The sequence below is a fragment of the Epithele typhae genome (assembly GCF_022376455.1).
Source record: "Epithele typhae strain CBS 203.58 chromosome Unknown BXZ73scaffold_15, whole genome shotgun sequence".
Lineage (NCBI taxonomy): Eukaryota > Fungi > Basidiomycota > Agaricomycetes > Polyporales > Epitheliaceae > Epithele > Epithele typhae.
In genome coordinates, this window is record NW_025954206.1 from 344,286 (window position 1) to 362,552 (window position 18,267).

The window sequence follows — 18,267 nt, forward strand, 5'->3', positions numbered from 1 at the left end:
CGTTCGTGCACGACGACATAGAGGTCTTCAGTTGTGCGGTACACACAAGGTTCGTATGGTTCCCCACTGTCGAAATCGATACCTAGACAGCAGTAGGGACCGTAGTCCTGAAGGACTTGCATAGCGCGATTGGCGTACAAGTCGCCGATATGCGTCCGCGTGCGCCCTTCGCGCACGGTTTGTGGCCACTCATGCAGATGCCATGGAGGTACATTTTCCTGATTCTCTTGCGGACCGTTGCCCAAGTTGTTCAACAGGTCGTCGTCCTCAGGTGCGACGTACTCAAGGTCGCTGCCTACGGCCTCAAAGTGCGGTGGCAGCTCTGGGGCAGGTTCGATCATGAACAAGTCCAAACCTGCGGTTGTCTCGATCGACGCCATCTCAGGCCGTGGAGCCTTGCTCGGGGGCTTCTTTCCAACGGTGCGTCGTGTCTCGACATGGAATGAAGTCACGCCAGGAGGCTTACCCTTCCTGTCGGACTTAACTTGGCTCTTCTGCGGACAGTCTCGCGAGAAGTGGCCTGCTTTCTTGCAGACAAAGCACTTCCCAGCTGCAACAAGCTCGGCTTTCTCCTGGGGAGAAAGGTCGTCGTACGTGTTCGAGGGCTTGTTCTGCCCGCGCGAACCACGCTGATATTGTCCTTGCTTTCCAGAAGGTACGCTTCGTCCTTGAGGACGTATAGAGCTTGATTGCACAGCGTTCTGACTGCCGCTACGACGATCGCGGTCCCGCCGTTGGTAGGGAACGAAGCGGCGTGACACGGAGGATCCGCTCGCGTCGTGGGAGCGGCCCTGCGTTGTACGAGAGCTCGTGGTGGGGCGATTGTGGTCATCGTGGTTGGCACGTCCCACACGTCCGGATACTCGTTCCGCGATCTCGATTATCTCGGCCTGTTCAACGACTTCGGCCCAAGAAGAATTCGGGGTAAGACTCCGCATCCAGAGCTCGCGCTGTACTGATGTGCGCAACCCATGCCAGAGCTTCTCAACTCGTTCGCGAGGTGAGACGAATCCGACCATCAAGAACAGGTTCTCAAGCTCATGTACGAAATCTCGTACGCTGCGATCGCCTTGCCTACACTTATTCAACTTTTCCTGCATCTGTAGACGATAGTCGACAGGGAAACAGTAATTGAACAAGCCAACGAAGAGCTTGCGAAGCGTCCATTCGCGCGGCGCAGACGATACAGACGTCACAAAGAAGCTGTATGCTTTACCCTTCAAGAAGTTAGATACTTGAGAGGGTAACATCTCAGGTTTGATGTCGAATGCTGACAGATATTCCACAGTCTGTCGCATGAACTTGTGGAAGGCTTGCGCATCGACGCGTCCATCGTAAGGCTCTGGTTTTTCAGGCTTGAGCCGGAGCTTACGATGGTTTCGGTGCCGATTGCTGCCAGATTTGCTCGAGCTCGAGGACGACGAGCTTGAGTTATGATGCGCACGCGGTGGCCCACCGCCACCGCCTCGAGCCGTACCAGAACTCGAAGAGCTCGACGAGCTATCACCGGGGGGCTCTCCAGCAGAGCCGCCTCCAATGAGGTCGTCGAAGGCACGCCCGAGGTAGCTGCCGGGCTCAATCTGGGCTACCGGTCGCAGCGATGTCCCTCGCGCGGCGGCAGCGTCAAGTCCTGCGCTTGTATCGCGTGCTGCCGTACGTTCCCTGGGGAGGCCAAACTCGTCCAAACCCACAGGTACGTCCTCTCGCTTTACCGCGCGCTTTGAGGACTTCGGGAGCACAGATTTCTCACTGCTCGGAGAGGTCTTCTGCATGCGAAGGTTGTTGTTCTCGCGAAGAAGCTGGTTATGTTCTTGTAACAACTGTGTGTACATAGGTATGGTAACCTTGAATGAACTATCCGTCTGGTTGTGATCAGACGGCGGTCTGGATGAACTCACGCGCGACGCGGAGCTCGGAGGAGGTTCCACGCCAGGCGCGCGAGAGGGAATAGCAGCAGTGGGCTCCGGCGCACGCAGCTGGTCGCGCCATTGCGATACCCGGTCGGTCTGCGACGCTTCAGCAGATGACGGCTGCCGGCTCGATGGGAGCGTGCGCAGATACTCGTATAGCTGAAACGCGCGACGCTGCGCTCCCAGGTCGAGGTCAGGGACATCGGCGACGTCCCAGTCGCGGGTATCAATGGCCTTGCCCTTCAGCTCAGCCGGAATGCGAGAAGGGCCCTCGCCACGAGACTCAGACGTGGACGAGGCCGACGAAGCTGCCTTCTTCATCGCGTTAGAGCGACGCTCAACACGCGCGTGCTCAGAAGGAGTCAAGTCAGCGGAAGCACGAGTAACAGCGCGCAGCTGCTCTAGGGACAGACGCGGCGCGGGCGCGACGATCGGCGTCGCGCGGGGAGGCTCAGAAGCCTGTCGGGAGCTCTTCCTGCCCTGACGACCTCGCTGGACCGTCGTCCAGGGGCCATCCTGTTCATCTTGAACGGTGTCGACAGGGTTAGAAGCAGCCACCGAAGGGGTGTGCACACTAGAGAGCGGCGATGCCAGCTCTCGTGGAGGTAGAAGGGGCGAACGAAATATATTCGTTGCTACCAAAGCCGCCGAGTGCCCACTAACCGTGGGTTGACTCGGGAGTCGCGGGCTTCCGGACGCGACCTCTGCGTAAGAGCGTGCGCGTGCGGTTCCGGCACTGCTCGACCGAGCAGTGGACGCGCGGTAAACACCAGCGCGACTCGCGCTCGAAGCGCGAGGATCCTCCGGAGAGGAGAGGGGACTATGGAAGAGAGGCTCTTCAGCCTCACGAGTACGGTTGATTATGGACTCACCAGGTTCGTTGCCAGCGGCGACCGTCGCGAGAGAGGCTGGTTCGGTGGTGCGAGGTCGACGGAGGTTGTAGCGAGAGAAAGGTGCGGCCATGGTGAGGGTTCTTGCAAGAAATGTCGGGATGGGGAGAGGGGATCCGAGAGGTAGTCGAGGTGATCAAGCTCGAGGGCGCCCAGTCGGAGAGAGAGATAAGCTAGTAGAGAGGAGTAGGGGTGAAGAGTAGACGAGTGACTGTCAAAAATATGTCGCGCTCGCGGTCCAATCGGGCCGGTGGTGCGACACGGGGGAAGAGGTCACGAAGGGGAAGACAGGGATAAGGTCTGTTATCTTCGGAACACTGGGGCTTTCGCCCTACACCTGTACTACTATATATACGTAGGGTAGTCCGAGTCAATGATACGAGGGGAGACGTGGAGGATACAGCGGGACCGAGACGAGGAGACGGAAGAGGAAGGGGAGTCGTGGCGATCAGGTGACCGGCGCCAACGCGCACGGGGACTGATCTAGCCGATCCGGAAGAGCGCACGTCTCAGTCGGTGTCACCTGGTGACACCGGGGTCCAATAGCAGACGACAGTCGACCGTATGGTCGCTATCGTCTGCCTGGGCAGAGCGGGGAGGCTGAGGGTAGCGAGGGTGGTAGAGGAGAGCAAGGACGGTGAAGGGGAGGGACGCGATGCGCGCCACACGTCCTTGCCGCCCACCGAGGCGCGTCTCCACGGGCGCGCATCACGGATCGCCAGATCCGTCCAGATGCATCCGTAGCTGCTGATAGGCTATCGCAACAGATGCACCAGGGAAATCACCTGTGCTCCACGCACGATGCACGCCACCAGGGACGCGCCGTGGTCCTGGGCGGCGGCGGCGGCGGGTGCTGAGTTATGCGGCGGACGTATGAAGCCTGCCTCCGCCCTTTCCTTTCGCTCGTGTTCGCCGTCTTCTGCGCTCATTTCGGACGCCCTATGGACGTCAAAACTCCGCCGTGGATGCCTCTGGCGTTTACACTCTTGTCTCCCACCTCAGTAACTGCAATTCTCGAGTTCGAGCTGTGAAATTAGGTCGTCGATCAGAAGACTGGAGGAGGAGGAGGAGGAGGAGGAGGAGGAGGAGGCTGAACCCGTAGGACTCGGTCCTGGGTTAGGGTCACTACTATAGGCATGCATACACTATTCTAGTCTTATGTACTACCATCATCATCACTACCCCTCATGTTGTATCCCCGCTATAGACATGGATCTAACGCATTTGCGACGGGCACAAGACTCACCCGAGGAACACCACCCCCGGATCCTTACAGGCCTTACAGGAAGGGTGCCTGGGGCGGTTCTCTTGTGCGTTGAACAGCGCGGCGTTAACTCACAAGGTTCTGCAATCCGTTTATGTTTCTTCGTACAGAAGAGGGAGGAGTGTGTTCGTCGAATACGGATGATGATGGGAGCCGAGGTGCATAGATGTTCTCCGGGGCGTGGGACTGCGCGCCACTGGGTCGGAGTGACTTCCGTTCGTTGAATTCCCAGACATCCTCTCTATCGTTCATCTCTCTCTGTCCTCACGCATATGTACCCCATAAGCTTCTCCCCCAAGAAATATCCATGGCAGCCGCTTCCAGTGGGTCCCGGTGCCCATCCTCGCTACAGGCCTGGGGGCCATATTTCCAAGCTATACTGGATCGGCGGAATCGAACCAAACAGCCGTAGCAGGGAGGTGAAGATAAAGCCTCTTGGCTGCCTGTAAGACAGTCACAGCTGTATCCTTTAAGCTCCTTTCTTACCGTTGCTTGTACAGGCACAATGTGAACGATGACATCATCTACGAACTGATCGATCTCGTGAGTCATCAGTCCCTCGACGACCTCAAGTCCCTCTCTCTGAGCTGCAAACGGCTCCGGGCTCTTTGTCTCTCCGCTCTCTTCTCCCGGTGCGAGGCCTCGTTTCCTGACCGGAACGAGGCTCGGTGGATCGTTCCACCTGTGCTCATTCCTTACGTTCGGTGAGCATCAAGTTACCTATCGAGTCGTTCATTCTGTGGCTGATTCCTACTTAGTCAACTTACCTTGACTTGCATGTGCCAGGACATCGACTGTGTGCACAATTTCAGGCGTCCTCTACCGAGATGGACCACCACTCCATGGCTTTGCGGCGTCCTGGAACCCCCGCCGTTCTTCAAGACCACGCTCACACGCATGTTCAATCTCTCATCTGTCACACTCACTATGCCATGGGCTTCCCGACACGGTGTTTCTTGGTCTGCTCTGCAGGTCATTCTCTCCGCCCCCACACTGCGCGAACTCAGCGTAATCGCCCTCACCTTTTCCCCAATCAAGGTCTCCCCCTCGAACACCTTCGCATGCCCTCGTCGTCTCCCTCCACTCACATCATTCAAGTATCTTATATGCTGGCACCCCGACAATCAGTACCCAATTCCTCCGCATGAAACCGAGGCACTGTCGGTCCTACTACAGGCGGTCTGCGGGACGCTCACGTCGCTTGAGCCCAACGCTGCGTCTGCGCCGCTGGACACCATGGAGCGCCTTCGATGGCCACGCCTCCACACCCTCAAGCTCTCGGGGAGCCGCAGAGAGCCCCAATGCAGACCCTATGCCACCCTGTTCCGCAATATGCCCGGGCTCCGCAAGCTGGTGCTCGAGCTCCATCTGAAGCGCACACCTCGCGTCGGGCTCGCGGTCCCGCGCGAACTTTCACCACGGCCGCTTGTGTTCCCCTGGCCCCAGCTGGAGCACCTGTACCTCCCGCTCCCGCTCCCGAGTAGCGACGACATGTACCGACAGCTTCCGACCTCGCTTCGTACCCTCTCTCTCCTCCAGTATCCGCACTACGCCCAGCGACATCAAGAATGCGTCCAGATCAACTCCATCGCACCGGAGCGACCCAGCGCGGCCCGAGTCGTGCGCATCCTCCAACGCTGCGCCGTCGCCGCGCAGCTCACGCGACTCGAGATCGAGTACATCGTGGAGCTCAAGCCTGCCGTCGACCCGCTGCACTTCGTCGTGCACGCGTGTCCGCTTCTGGAGGAGCTCAAGCTGCTGCGATACCGGATCCAGCCGCCGCAAGATCTGGCACTCGTTCGGGGGCGGCCATTTCTTGAGGAGCAGTTTGGCGACTCGCGGAAGTGGAAGCAGCCGCACGAGCTTGCGGTTCGTCTTTTGCGCGCATCCGTTCCTCGATACTAGTACTCATACTCACGCCCCCGCGCCACAGGCGGACATCGCGCGCATCCTCGCGCCACTGGTCCATCTGCGGGTGTTGTGGGCGAACCTCGACTATCAGAGCACGCCGCTGTTCGATTCATTTCACGATAAACTCGGGTTCCCTGCGTTCCGCGACCAAACGTTGCCGGCGGTTGCGAACGTGTTCGCGCAGATGATGCCGCCCGCCCTGGAGTCGGTCTCACTGTGGTTGACGAGCACCCGATCTACGAGGGACCGATGCGCGTGGCTGTCATTCCGCGTGGAAAGGGGGTCGCGCGTCACCGTCCATCAGGAAGGGTACACATTTGCGGATGTAGAGGAGTTGATAATGATTCGATAGGTTGCATGTGTTTCTTTGACGAGGTCTTCTGTACGATGATTGTGCGGACGAGGCGCGACGGAGTGCAGGAGGAGGGACAGGGTGTTCGGTAGGAAAGGGGGTGCGCGGGCTGAGGGAGAAGGTATATTTTAGGCGGGGCGGCGAGGTAGGCCAACGAGCCGTGCGCCCAAACGCCAGAGGCGCTGCAGTGGCGGCGACGACGTCGGGCATGTACAGTGTGCGCGCGCGTCTGGGGCGCGCTAGCCTCCGCGACGTGGTAGTGCGGGCGTGTGGACGAGAGAGGGCATGGGGGGCGCGGGGGGCCGGAGGAGGTGCGGGCGACGGCGGCTATGTCGCGGACTCGGACTCAACGGCGGCGCCCCGGGGAACCAGCGCGAGGAGAGACCTGGAGAGACGTGTCGGACGAAAGCACGAGGTCGAAACTCGTGCAAAGGACAGGTTATAAATATTTAGTCGAGGACGCAGGGCTGTACGGCGAAGTCGACCAAGACTGCCTGAAGGTTCATTAGTAGTTCGACTCATCATCTTCTGCGTCACTACCAGCCAATGTAATGCGCGTAAACGCAGTGTCCCGATAACCGGGTACCAAAACACCCTCGACTCCTCCGCCTTGCGCCGCACGCCCGCGATGTACAGCGCGTTCCAGGTCGATGCCGCCTGCGCATAGTACAACCGCGTCAGCCAGAGTCCTGCGACCACAGAAACCAAGCACGCACCATCTCACGAATCGCGATCCACTGCTCGCGCACGATCAGCGACACGATCAGCGCGCGCGTGAGGACGGTCTCTCCCGGGTCGCCCATGGATCCCACCCACGTCGACGTTGAAAGTTCCTCCTGCACGAGGCCGCGCCCGATGTACACTTCCGGCCAGTCCTCGATCTTGCCGAGGGACTTGTCCGTTCCCGAAGTGTGCATCGCGTCCAAGACCTTGACGGTGAGCAGAGGCGATGGGGGGCCCATGCTGCCAGCGAGCGGTCGTGGTCGCGAGGCTGATCCCAGGGTAGACTGGGTGTTGAGCCTGGGAGGTCATGATTGATGGAGGCTTGCGAAGGCTCGCGTTGCAGCCATACACCAGTCCCGATGGGATACGAGAGCAATGGTGAAGACTCACGTCGAGATGGACCTTGCACACCAAGAAGCCGCTCTTGCCGCGCTCCGTCCGCGTCTGCACGCAAGCACATGTTGGCGGGGGTTCGTACAAATCATACGCCGGGTACGTACATTCGTGACTCGGTACAGTCCGTCGTAACGGAACCCGGTCGCCGGTGCAGATACGCTCGCCAGCTTCGCCTCCCGTATGATCCGAACTGGGATCTGAGTGTCTCGGGAGCGCTGTTCATCGAAGCAAATGAGTTGCGAGACAGGGATAGGGCCGGCGGAATGCGTACTTCCAGAGCCGCGTTGTGCTAGTTGTCCCAGGACTTATCTTGAATCTGGACCTGAAGACGGCACGGACATCAGAGATCGCCTGCTAGAGACTAGTCGGGACCGACATACGTGCCCGTTCCTCCCACCACTACCAGTGTAGACACTAATCGACACCGGATTGAGAAGGGCTCCCGATGCGCGACACGGTCGAAATGGACACTCACACTGTATCTCCTCCGTCCACATCATCCTCGTACTCTCCCGACATGACCAAGCTCTCCGCCCCATGCTCCGCCGTCCCACTTATCCCGGCTATGGGCTGGTTGTGGAGTCCCACGGCAGAGACACAGCGCCTGTGTGACGAAAGAAAGCGAGGGGAGCGATTAGAGATTGAGCTGGGAGAACAGGGGGGGCACATACCCGCTCGCAAAAATCGCACCGATTGGCACTTTCGATGCCTCTCCCAGGCTTCTGTCGCGGAATGGGTACCGCAGATGCGGCGAAGGTGATCGGATGGTGCTCACGGCTTTTCTATCTCGAGAAAACCCGCACTCTGCAATGTGCCAATCTTGGAGGAGTTGCGCATGGTAGGAGAAGTTTGAAACCGGGGTGAGCCGGGGAACGAAGTCGAAGGGAGGGTGAACAGGACTTGGTGACTGGGGAACGCTGAACCTACTCGTTCTATCATGTGACCAGTGTGAAGACATGAGGAAGGAGTGCGGAGACCGTGTGGATCCTTGAACTCGCGCTAGACTCGTGCTTGTATCTTGACTTCAAACACATGTGAGCCGCGACGCAGTCATCGCTGCTGTAGAGCACGTCGATCTTGATGTCAGATGCTGGGTCAACAGATACGTTACCAGGCAGGTACAGCATGTCTGGTCGGGGAGATGCTTGCAATTGTATGCTTGTGCCATGCACCAGCGCGGTACCAGAGCGCGCGCAAGCGAAAACCGAAGTCACGGATCCATAAACCTATAACGACGTCGTCTGCAATACACATACACCACCTGCCCCACACACATCAGCGCCTTCGTGCGAGACAGAACGAGTCCAGACTCACGAGACCATCGACTAAGCACGAAAGCGGCAGAACATCCAAAGCGCGACAGAACAAAATCCAATCCAGGCGGTGCACACCACGAAACCGAGCGCCGTGCATCTACCCCCTCCCCTTCGCCATCTCCGCCATGATCGCGAACACGTCCACGACCGGCGCGTCCGACGGCGACTGCGCGCCCGCCGCGCCCGCCTGCGTGTTCCGCCGGTTCACCTGGTTCGTCGTCGGTGGGACGACGACCGCCGGCGCGCGCGGCCGCGGGTACGGCTGCCCGAGCTCGGCCACGAAGCGCGCCGGGGGCGCGCCCTTGACCCGTTTCGGCCCCGCGACCGCGTCCCTCGCGTCCTCTACGTCCGAGTCGGAGGTGGCAGCGCTCGTGCTGCGCCGTTTGCGCGAGAGGCCGGCCGCGCGCGAGGGGGCGGGCTCCGTGGCGGCGGGGCCGTCGACCCACGGGAACTTGATCGGTGCAGGCCAGCGCGCGAGGTCCGACGGGTCTTGATACTCGCCGCGGCGCGGGATGGGCGGCTGGCCGGGCATGCGCTGGGGAGGGGGGGTCTTGAGCCCCGCGTGGGAGAAGGGGGAGGGGGAGGAAACGCGCACCTCGAGCCTAAATCGGCACACCTGAAAGCCACTCCGCCCTGGCTCCATCCAAGCCTGCAGCCCCGCACACGTTGGACAAGATCAGGAATGGGGAATGCCAGAGGGGAAACGCACCTTGACGACGATGTAGAGCCCGTCGTAACGGTAGCCTTCGGCGGGCGCGTACTTGGAGTTGGACTGGAACCCGCGCACGACGCGCACGGGCCGCTTGGTGTGCGCCGATACCTTGACTCGGCGTAAGAGACGACCGACGCAGATCGAAACGAACGGACGCACGCACCTTCAACGACGCGTTCCCCGTGTTGGCCCAAGTCTGGTCGCAGTTCTGGGGCCCATCGCGGAGCTTCGTGCGCACGCGTCATGTCAGGCGAAAGTCTGCAACACGAGACAGGGACCGACGCACGTTATCCCCGTTTTGCCCGACGCGTCCCCCCGCGCCCGTGTACGTGCTGCCGCGCGCGCAGATCGCAGAAGCCTGAGCACCGTCGCCGCCAGGACAGGCAGCGCGAACAAGACTCACAAGAGATCGCCCGAGTCCCGGTCGTCCTCGTATCCGCCAGACATGACGAGGCTCTTGCACCCGCCCTCCTTCTTGCCCGATATCCCAGCCATGATCGGCATGTGCACGCCCGCCCAGTTCACGCATTTCCTGCGACGGTCGCGAGCCCCGGTCAGCAGCGCTCGCCGGTCGGACGCGGTCGGACGCACCGGTTGATGAAGGTCGAGAGGACCGGGACCCCCGGTATGGCCCCGAATTCGTTGCTGCAGCGCACATGTGCGTCGTCCGCGTTCCACGCGAGGGCGAACAGGTCACAGGGAAAACGAACGAGGGCGGTGAGAGTTGAGTTAGGCGCGTCGCCGCTGCAGCAGAACAGGTGCACTCACGCGGGGACGATCCGGTCGAAGTCCGGCTCGCGCTTCGACCACTTGCCGACCTTGGACCGGGATGCCATGGCCAATATCCAAGAAGAGAGTACAAGAGATGAGAGTGGGTAGCAAGACGCAGTCCAAGCAGGCCAATTTCCAAACCTTGCAGCAGCCTCGCGGCGCTGGGGCACGTGCGCGTAAACAAAAAAAGGCCGATGACGTAACACACCACTGCGTCACGCGGCCCGGGACCCGCGCCGGAGATCGCGAGATCGACCCCGGATCGCGCCGCTTTTTCTTTTCCTCGTCGGACTGCCGCCGTCGCCGCTATCAATGTCATCCGGTCCGAGCCCGCTCGCTTTCAGCCTTCCGCGTTCGAAAGTCTCAAAGGGACACGACTGCTTATCGACCGGGAGATCACGCGGGACAGCTACACAATACTGGCGGTATATCATTCATCGCCGCGCCGTCGGCGGCGGGATCGGAGCGAGGCATGCAGCTGCAGTGCGTGCGAGTACGTGTACTGTACAGCGGGGGTACGTAGGCGTGGTGGTACAACATCACATATGTACACCTGTAGGTGCCAGGATCGGTCGTGCGGGTGGGAGTACGGGGATCGTGAGGGCGGTGGCGACGATGACGAAGACGAGGTGGGGGGGCGCGGGTGATTGGAATTTGGGAGGTGCGAGCGTGCGGAGGGGGGTGTTGGGAGATTGGCGTCAGGGCGGTGGGGTGAAGATTGCAGTTCGGGGGGGGGGCGGATGAGCGGTGTTCCGGGGCCATCATGACCGGCGGATAGCATGCGAGTCCGAACCAGAGCACAAATGCGGATGCAGCTGATGCAGGAGTCCGTGATGGGGGCGAAACAGGAGCTTAAGCGAAGAGGGGGGAAGAGAGACGGAGACGCGATGGCCAGATGCATGTAAGGAATGAGGAGGTGAAAGAGAGACCGAGGAGACGCATGAGGGGATGCACGATGCAACGGAACGTTTATGGACGTGAGTAGACGTGTGTAACGGCGCGACGGAATTATGGTATACTCCGATGTAGGTAAACGAGACGGGACATCATCCAAAAAAGCAGAGAACGTGTCGTGAGTAGTAGTACAGAGACGTTGAGTAGAAAGAGAAGCCGCGGGACGTAGGCCGTCCGCGAGCGCGAGCGCGAAGGGGAACATTGTCATGATAACGTGGGTCAACGACGCTCGCCGGGCCTTACGCGTGGCCACCTGGCAGCCTGTGACTGGTACTTGCCGTGCTGGCATCCACACGCAGCGCGCGCTCTACAGCCCCTACATCAGCGGCGGCGACGCCGCCGCCTGACGCGGGACCCGCAACACCGACGACGGTGGAGCCCAACTCTGCAAGAGCGCGTCGTCAGCCGGATGCGCACTCTCCTAGAACGCGGCACTCACCCTGCGCTCGCCCCGATCCCCGTGAGTCTGCCACGGAAGCCGCTCGTGCGCGGAGACGGTGCTGTCGAGCCCGAGGCCGGCGAGGTCCTCGCGGCTCTTGATCGTGACGCTGACGCGGCGCGCGTGGCCGACGCGCTGCTCCCTCGGCGCGACGTACGGGAAGTCTCCGTCGGGCGCCGCGGAGAACGAGCGCGTCACGAGCGGCGTCGGCCGCGCCAGGTCCGTCTGCGGCAGGGACTCCATGGCCTGCGGGGGCGGGGGGAACGAGAAGCTGAAGCTCGCGAGCGACCGCGGCGCCGCGTCCGCGTACGACTCCGCGTGCGTCGGCGGGGGCGCGTACGGCTGCAGCGGCGGGGAGAACGTCGGCGGGGCGGGACCGGGCATCTGCGGGAGCATCGTTGGGCCCGGGTACGCCGGGGCCTCGACGGGGCTCAGCGACGGCCACGTGGGCGGGGCGTACGCGACGTGGTGCGGGTGCGGGTAGCCCATGATCGGGGGCGAGTATGAGAGCGGCCAGTGCCACGGGTTCGTGAACACCACCGGGGACTGCACGAGCTGCACGGGCGAGAGCGACATCGCGGGCGGGAGCGCCGCAGGCTGCGGCGGTGGCGGCGGTTGCGTCTGCGGCATGTTGAAGTAGAACATACCGTTGTACGGCACGGCACCGCGCGGGACTGCGTCCGAGTGCGCCACGGGAGGGTGCTGCTGCGGGGGCGGGCTCAGCGCCGCGGGCGGAGGCGCGGGGGACGCGGATGGGGACGTGGAGATGTACGGCTCGGGGTGCTTGTACTGGCAGAGCGCGCCGCGGCGGCAGTTCGGCCACGAGAGGCACGGCGTGTGCGGGGCGACTGTCAACGGAGTGGTCGAGGTTACCATGGGACGGTGGTCAGCAAGAGGGCACGCCGCACGGGTGGCGGAGAACAAAGAGAGCGACTCACAGAGCTCGACGGCGACGGGGTGCATGTACTGGCACTCGTTCACATGGCACAAGCCCTGCACGTACGCCCAACAATGACTGTGCTTACTCCCTGCCCGCCCACGCCCGCGCCCGCCTTGGCCCTGGCTCACGCCCTGGCCCGCACCGCCCGCACGGCGGTCTGCGAACCGCACGTCGTCCTTCGCGAACTCTGCAAGGTCGAGATCATGGATGCTGTCGGGGATCAACGGCGCGTGAGCACATTAAAGCCGAGATGAAGAAGCGCGAAGCCAAGGCCCCGCCGACGCACTAATTGCACTCCTCGCCGATGGGACACCACCCGCGGTTCTTGACGAAATGACGGCAGAGCGCCGTGCGCCACGACAGCGGCCGGTACTTGATCCGCGTCTGGGGATGAGTCGCGCTCGGGCCCGCTGACGACGGCGGCGGCGGCGGCAGCGGCGGCGCCCAGCTGTACGCCGGCTGGTGCTCTGCGCTCGCGGTCGTCATCGGGGAGAGCGTGGGCCAGCTCGGGGGCGAGAAAGTCGAGGGGAACAAGTGGTCGTCGAGGCTCCGCTGGCTGAGCTGGGGCACAGATAAGTACGCGTCAGCACATCGGCTTGCGAAAATTCTGCGGGGCTTCGCAGCCGCTCTCACCGAGGGTTGGAGGCCAAACGGGGCGGAACTGGACTGGATCGTCTCGGGGGATGCGTGCAGATAGTTGCAGGCGTCCCCCTGGGGACAGTGCCCGAGGGCAAAGTTCCTGCACAGTTTGGCTGGGCGGAGGCGCCGGGTGAGCATCGATGCGGGTGGCTTTGCGGACGGCGGGGGGGCGCGAGGGGAGGGGGACGTACATCGGAAACGACCGCGGCGAGCAGCCATCGACGGGAGAAAGGGAAGAAAGAGGAGACGAAGGGAAGGGGGTGGACGGGGAAGGAAAGGACAATAGTCCGGGGCGGCGCGCGCTTGATGCTTATATGGACGAGAGTGCAGTCGGATATGAAGCTGGCAGCCAATGCGCGCACGTGCCACTCACGCGACGAAGAGGCTTGGATCCGGCTACGCTTGTCTCCGCACATGGGTGGTGGGCGCGACATTGTTTTAAGTGGACGCTATTGAGCCATCTCCGGCACGAAAAGCTGCCCAAGCCCCGAGATTAAGTGACGGAGGGCTGTGCTGAGGGGTGCCGGACGCAGGCGGGGCTGGAAGTGGGGGTCGTCCGGCGGGGGGGAAATTTGCAGCTGAGGAGCGAGGAGGTCATCGAGGACAGCCATGCACAGGAGAGAGGTCGGGGGCACTGACTCACCTTGGGCCGAGCAAGAAATGCCCTGCAGCGTCGACGGACACGCTGCAACCACGACCCTCCCGTGCGAGGCAAGGTCTGGCGCCTGCTGACAAAGCTCCCTGCCGCCCGCCTCGAGGCAGGCCGTCGCCCCCGCAAAGGCTCCCCCCCGCACCAGCTCCTCCTCCGCAGGCAAGCCAGGTACGCCAGCAGCAGCCTCGCGGCGCCTGGGACGCCTCGCGGATCGGCCAGACGGTCCCGCCGACGTCCCCGCCCGCCGCGTGCGCAGTGACGCAATCGCCCTCGCGCGCACCCGCCGCGAAAAACGGCCGGGCGCGGAGATGAGAAGCGCGACGCTGCACCCACGCGGGCACCCCCCCGGGTGCGGCGGGCCGCGGCAAAGCATGCTCCCCGTCTTCCAGAAAACCGCGCGCGCGCCGGGCGCACAGCTGACATACATACATACGGCCAAAGAGCGACGGACAACCCCCGCGCCGGGTGGCTTCGCGGTTCGGCAGCGCGCTGCTCGGGGAGCCATGGCAGGCTTGGCCCTTCCGCGGCGAAGACGGGTCGCTTCTCGCTCGCGGGCAGACTTCGCGCGGTCGGCATATCGCGGACGTCACCGGACCTGCAAAGTAGCCATCGCGGTCAGCCACCACAACTCCCGCACGGCTCTTGTCGCACGATCCACTCACCCCGCAGGCCTGCCTCCCCACTCCGACAGGCAGTTTACGGCTTACACGGCTCAACGTTGCCTAGCAATGCGCGCAAAGATAGCGCCTTCTCCCGTCCCAGTCGCGACCCCACCGTCGCTGCTGCGTCACCGTGGGCCTATGTAAGGCAGACCACAGCGACAAATACCTCGACGCAGCCGTGATCGCGGGTCTGCGAAGCTCCACGTTCAGACGTGCGCGCGATGTAGCAACGGACGTACCACCCGCCCGACTTCAGACGAGGCGCCTCGCGGCGTTCTGCTGCATCCACGTCCCAGGTCGGCGACCGCAGCCGGAACGGCGACGAGCCCCGGAGACTGGACGCCGGGGCTGAGGTTTTCGAGGGAGCTCAAGCGGACGCGCGGGGGAACTATTAAAACAACATCTTATTGAACCGTGCGTTCGACACGAGAAGCGAGTACAACCCCATCCTGCACCCGAAGAAAAGAGAAAAAAAGACAACGCGCAGTCAGCGAAAAAGATCGCAGGCACAGACCGAACCTAGGGGAGGCGCGCGCGGCACGGGGGGCGACGAGAATCGAGGACGGTGCTCACCAAACAGACCCGGACCGGCGAGCGAGTAGGACGGCGGGCGGCACGGGATTTTTCGTGCCGCGCGCGGGGGAGAGAGCGGGGAGAGGAGAGATGCGGACGTGGACATGCGTGCGGGTGTTGTACATCGTGGGGAGATGTGTGCGTGCAGAGGTATGGGAGCGAGAGCGCTGCGGGGGACACGGGACACGGGAATCGGAACATGCGGGAGACGATGCGGGAGACGACGGGGGATGCGAAGTATCTACAGAAGAAAATTCGAGAGGTCCATGCCGAGGCCATGTCCGGACGTGCATGCGATCGGGAGCGGGGTAACGGCGGCGCACGGGCAGGATGCAGCGGAGACACATGGGGTGGGGATCGCCCGGGACGCGAGAGCGTAGACGGGGATGGATATATGCATAGAGGGGTAGTGAGTGTGAGGGACGATGAGGGGTAAATATGAGTCCATGTCTCGACAGCATAAGGATAGTATGTCACAGCGGTGCGGCGGGGCGAGTCTGGGGTCGGACTGAACATAAGATAAGTTTATGCATAAAGAGCGCAGGCCCGTCGGCGAGACACTGCGCGTCGGGCGGCAAGGTGGGCGCGAGGAATGTGGGAGCGGCGCGGGTGCGAGCAGGGCGGTGTCGGGGGCGGGGGCGGGGGCGGGGGCGGGCGGGGACAGGGTGCGGGAATGAAGGAGGCAGAGGCTCGCGCGACGATCGGGTCTGGGCTCGACGGCGTGCACACCGTCGGCGGATGTATTATCTGAAACGTAGGATAACTGCGGACAGGCGTGTCAGATCGGCGTCGCTGCTCAGACGCGCCCGGCGCAGGCGCGCGCACGGACGCGAGGCGCGACAGGGAGCGACAGCACGTACCGAAACGTCCCGGCACGCTGATGGAGGTCGCGCTGGGCTCCGGCTCCTCTCGTTCGTCTGATGGGTGGGCAGCTCATGGCGCATAGCGAGGGGCCCGCGCCGGGAGTCATAACGCAAGACCGCTCATCTCGGGCGCCCCGGAGAGCACCGCGCCAGGGTGCATGCCAGCGGGCACGCCTGGATGCCTCATTGGGGAGCATACCGTCCGAGCTGCAGGGGCCAGGAACTCGGCGGATAGCTGGTGGCGTTTGCGCGGGTGGAGCGAAGACAGATCCTTGAGCGTCATGAAGGAAATTTAGATCAAAAACGCTCTACGCACAGTCTTGAATCACTCACTTCGAACGCTGTTTGGTCTGCGATGGACAAGCCGGCGCCCGTCAGCGACCCGCGCGAAACGTGATACCCGGGAGTAGCTCTGAAACGGGACGTACTGTGCATCTGGTCCTCCCAGCTGCGCTGATGTTTGCGCTCCAGTTGGCCCATCGCGTTCATTTGCATCTCCTGCGCGGCGCGAACGGGAGAGAACGTCTACGAGTAGAACGACGTCGCTGAGTACAGCACCGGCTTCATATACAAGGGAGCACCACTGACCTGCTCAACCGAGCCAATGTCGTGATGGTGGTGTCCGCGCGGGATCTCGGTGACGGCCATAGCATCGCCATGTGACCACTGCTGCATCTTCCAACCGACGTTGTCCTGCATACCCACGTGGTTGTTCGGCCTGCGACCCCACCTCAGTTCGGATGTTCAAAAGAACGAATGTGGGAAAGCTGTACTCACATCGCGTTCATGACTTCGTCGTGAGATTGCGATGTACTCGCTCGGGAGTCCGAGCGCTCGACGCGGCCGTCGACCAGGGGCGAATGTTTCGTGGATCCACTTGGAGCTGCGACGGGACGCGGTCGGGTTTCAGCTGTAGCTCGGGGCTCCGTGATGATAGGAGTACTCACAGTCCATGTAATCTGTGCGGAAGCTCTCTGCAAGGGAGGCCACTGTTACGTGTCAGAGAATACGGGCGCAATGGGGAACCGACCACGTACTGAGTCCGTCACGCCGCTCTTCGAGCATGCTGAGCTGCTGTCGCGCCTGTGTTTCCGCATCCATGCATGCGGTGTAGCGGGCGAATGCTTCTTGTGTATCGCGTTGGGCGCGGGCGAATGATGCTCTTGCGCTCGCGAGATTGCGGCCTGGACAGCAAAATGGGCGTCAAAGTCGGCAGACTCGCGACAATGGCGAAACGTACGGTTCAAGTTGACTTCATTGAGAAGCGAATGTGAAGCTCCGGACTCATTCCCATCAAGGAGAGGTCCTGAGTCGTCGTCGTCGCCGTCTTCTATAGGGGACATATGAGCTGTAGATAACAACCGCGCAGAGTGGAAGGGAAAACGTACGATTGTCAGAAAACCCAATGACTCCGGCGAGTGTTATTGAGGGCGACGAACCGACGGAGAGCTTGGAGGAAAAGTGCGGGTCGACACCCACCGGGCGTGGGTTCTGCCCGAGGGCGCGACGGAGGCGGGGATTGTGGGGAATACCGGCGGCTTGGCGCTCGATGAACTTGCGGAGGAAGGTGAGCTCGACGTTGTCGGGCATGATGTACGGCGGGCCTTGGATCTCGCCCTTCTGCATGAGGACCTCGAGGTGCGACATGACCTTGTCCTTCAGCTGCTGGAGCCATTCGTGGAGCTCCATGTGATCTTGGTCCGCGCGCGCGTCGTAGTCCTGCCGCCTGCGGGCCTTGCGCCAGTACGTCTTCGTGAGCTTCAGGGCGCGGCTCACTTCGTCGCGGAGGGTGCGGTACCAGTCGCTGGACTGTCGATTGAGCTTCACGGCGAGCACGCCGGGCTGGACGCGGAGCTGAAGCTGACAGCGGCCCTCGGAGTCAGGGTTGCCGAGGACGCCTTTCTGGCCCTGGTTGCCCCTAGTGGCGCCACGTGAGACATTGCCGAGCTCTGGCCAAGGGAGATCGTCGGTCAGCATGGGAGGGAGGAAGACCGAGCTCGCGAGAAGTGCGGGCGGAGGAGGATGGAGAGAGGAAAGCAGGATGGCGAGAAGGCGGCGATGAAGAAGTTGTCAAAACGCAGGGCGACGAGACGGTTTCGTTTTAGGCTGGAGGGTGTGGGAGCGAATCTAAGGCCCCTTGACTTCTCAGAGGCGAGTGATGGTTGGACGGCAACTTGACCTTTGGTGCACCGCCCAGATCGGGAGCGATTCCAAGATGGGACCGGCGGGATCAATCATCGAGCTGGCAACTCGCGAACCCGTGCGACAAACTTGGCTGAGCGTCGGTGCCCCGCTCCCCC

At 62.2% G+C, this 18,267-nt stretch overlaps 4 protein-coding genes across 4 annotated transcripts; 1 reads left to right on the top strand and 3 right to left on the bottom strand.

Annotated features, from left to right (window-relative positions):
• Positions 1-4,568: 4,568 nt before the first annotated feature.
• Positions 4,569-5,969, top strand: BXZ73DRAFT_44678 (uncharacterized protein; the record flags this gene model as incomplete). The annotated part of the gene is made up of 2 exons (XM_048019378.1): positions 4,569-4,768; positions 4,823-5,969. Coding segments are annotated over 2 exons (1,347 nt in total), but the record flags the coding sequence as incomplete, so codon positions are not given.
• A 3,364-nt stretch (positions 5,970-9,333) lies between these two features.
• BXZ73DRAFT_19289 (SRA-YDG) lies at positions 9,334-10,086 on the bottom strand (the record flags this gene model as incomplete). The annotated part of the gene is made up of 5 exons (XM_048017580.1): positions 9,334-9,411; positions 9,472-9,582; positions 9,638-9,700; positions 9,761-9,806; positions 9,878-10,086. Coding segments are annotated over 5 exons (507 nt in total), but the record flags the coding sequence as incomplete, so codon positions are not given.
• A 1,429-nt stretch (positions 10,087-11,515) lies between these two features.
• BXZ73DRAFT_44818 (uncharacterized protein) lies at positions 11,516-13,436 on the bottom strand (the record flags this gene model as incomplete). Its single annotated transcript, XM_048019403.1, has 7 exons — positions 11,516-11,584; positions 11,639-11,909; positions 11,979-12,486; positions 12,577-12,788; positions 12,865-13,083; positions 13,159-13,330; positions 13,409-13,436. 7 exons carry the CDS (start codon positions 13,434-13,436, stop codon positions 11,516-11,518), a joined length of 1,479 nt encoding a protein of 492 aa, XP_047879302.1.
• A 2,714-nt stretch (positions 13,437-16,150) lies between these two features.
• Positions 16,151-17,944, bottom strand: BXZ73DRAFT_44821 (uncharacterized protein; the record flags this gene model as incomplete). Its single annotated transcript, XM_048019404.1, has 9 exons — positions 16,151-16,202; positions 16,284-16,317; positions 16,396-16,492; positions 16,556-16,685; positions 16,745-16,843; positions 16,911-16,956; positions 17,005-17,151; positions 17,208-17,297; positions 17,356-17,944. The coding sequence occupies 9 exons, from the start codon at positions 17,942-17,944 to the stop codon at positions 16,151-16,153; spliced, it is 1,284 nt and encodes a 427-aa protein (XP_047879303.1).
• Between the last annotated feature and the right edge of the window lie 323 nt (positions 17,945-18,267).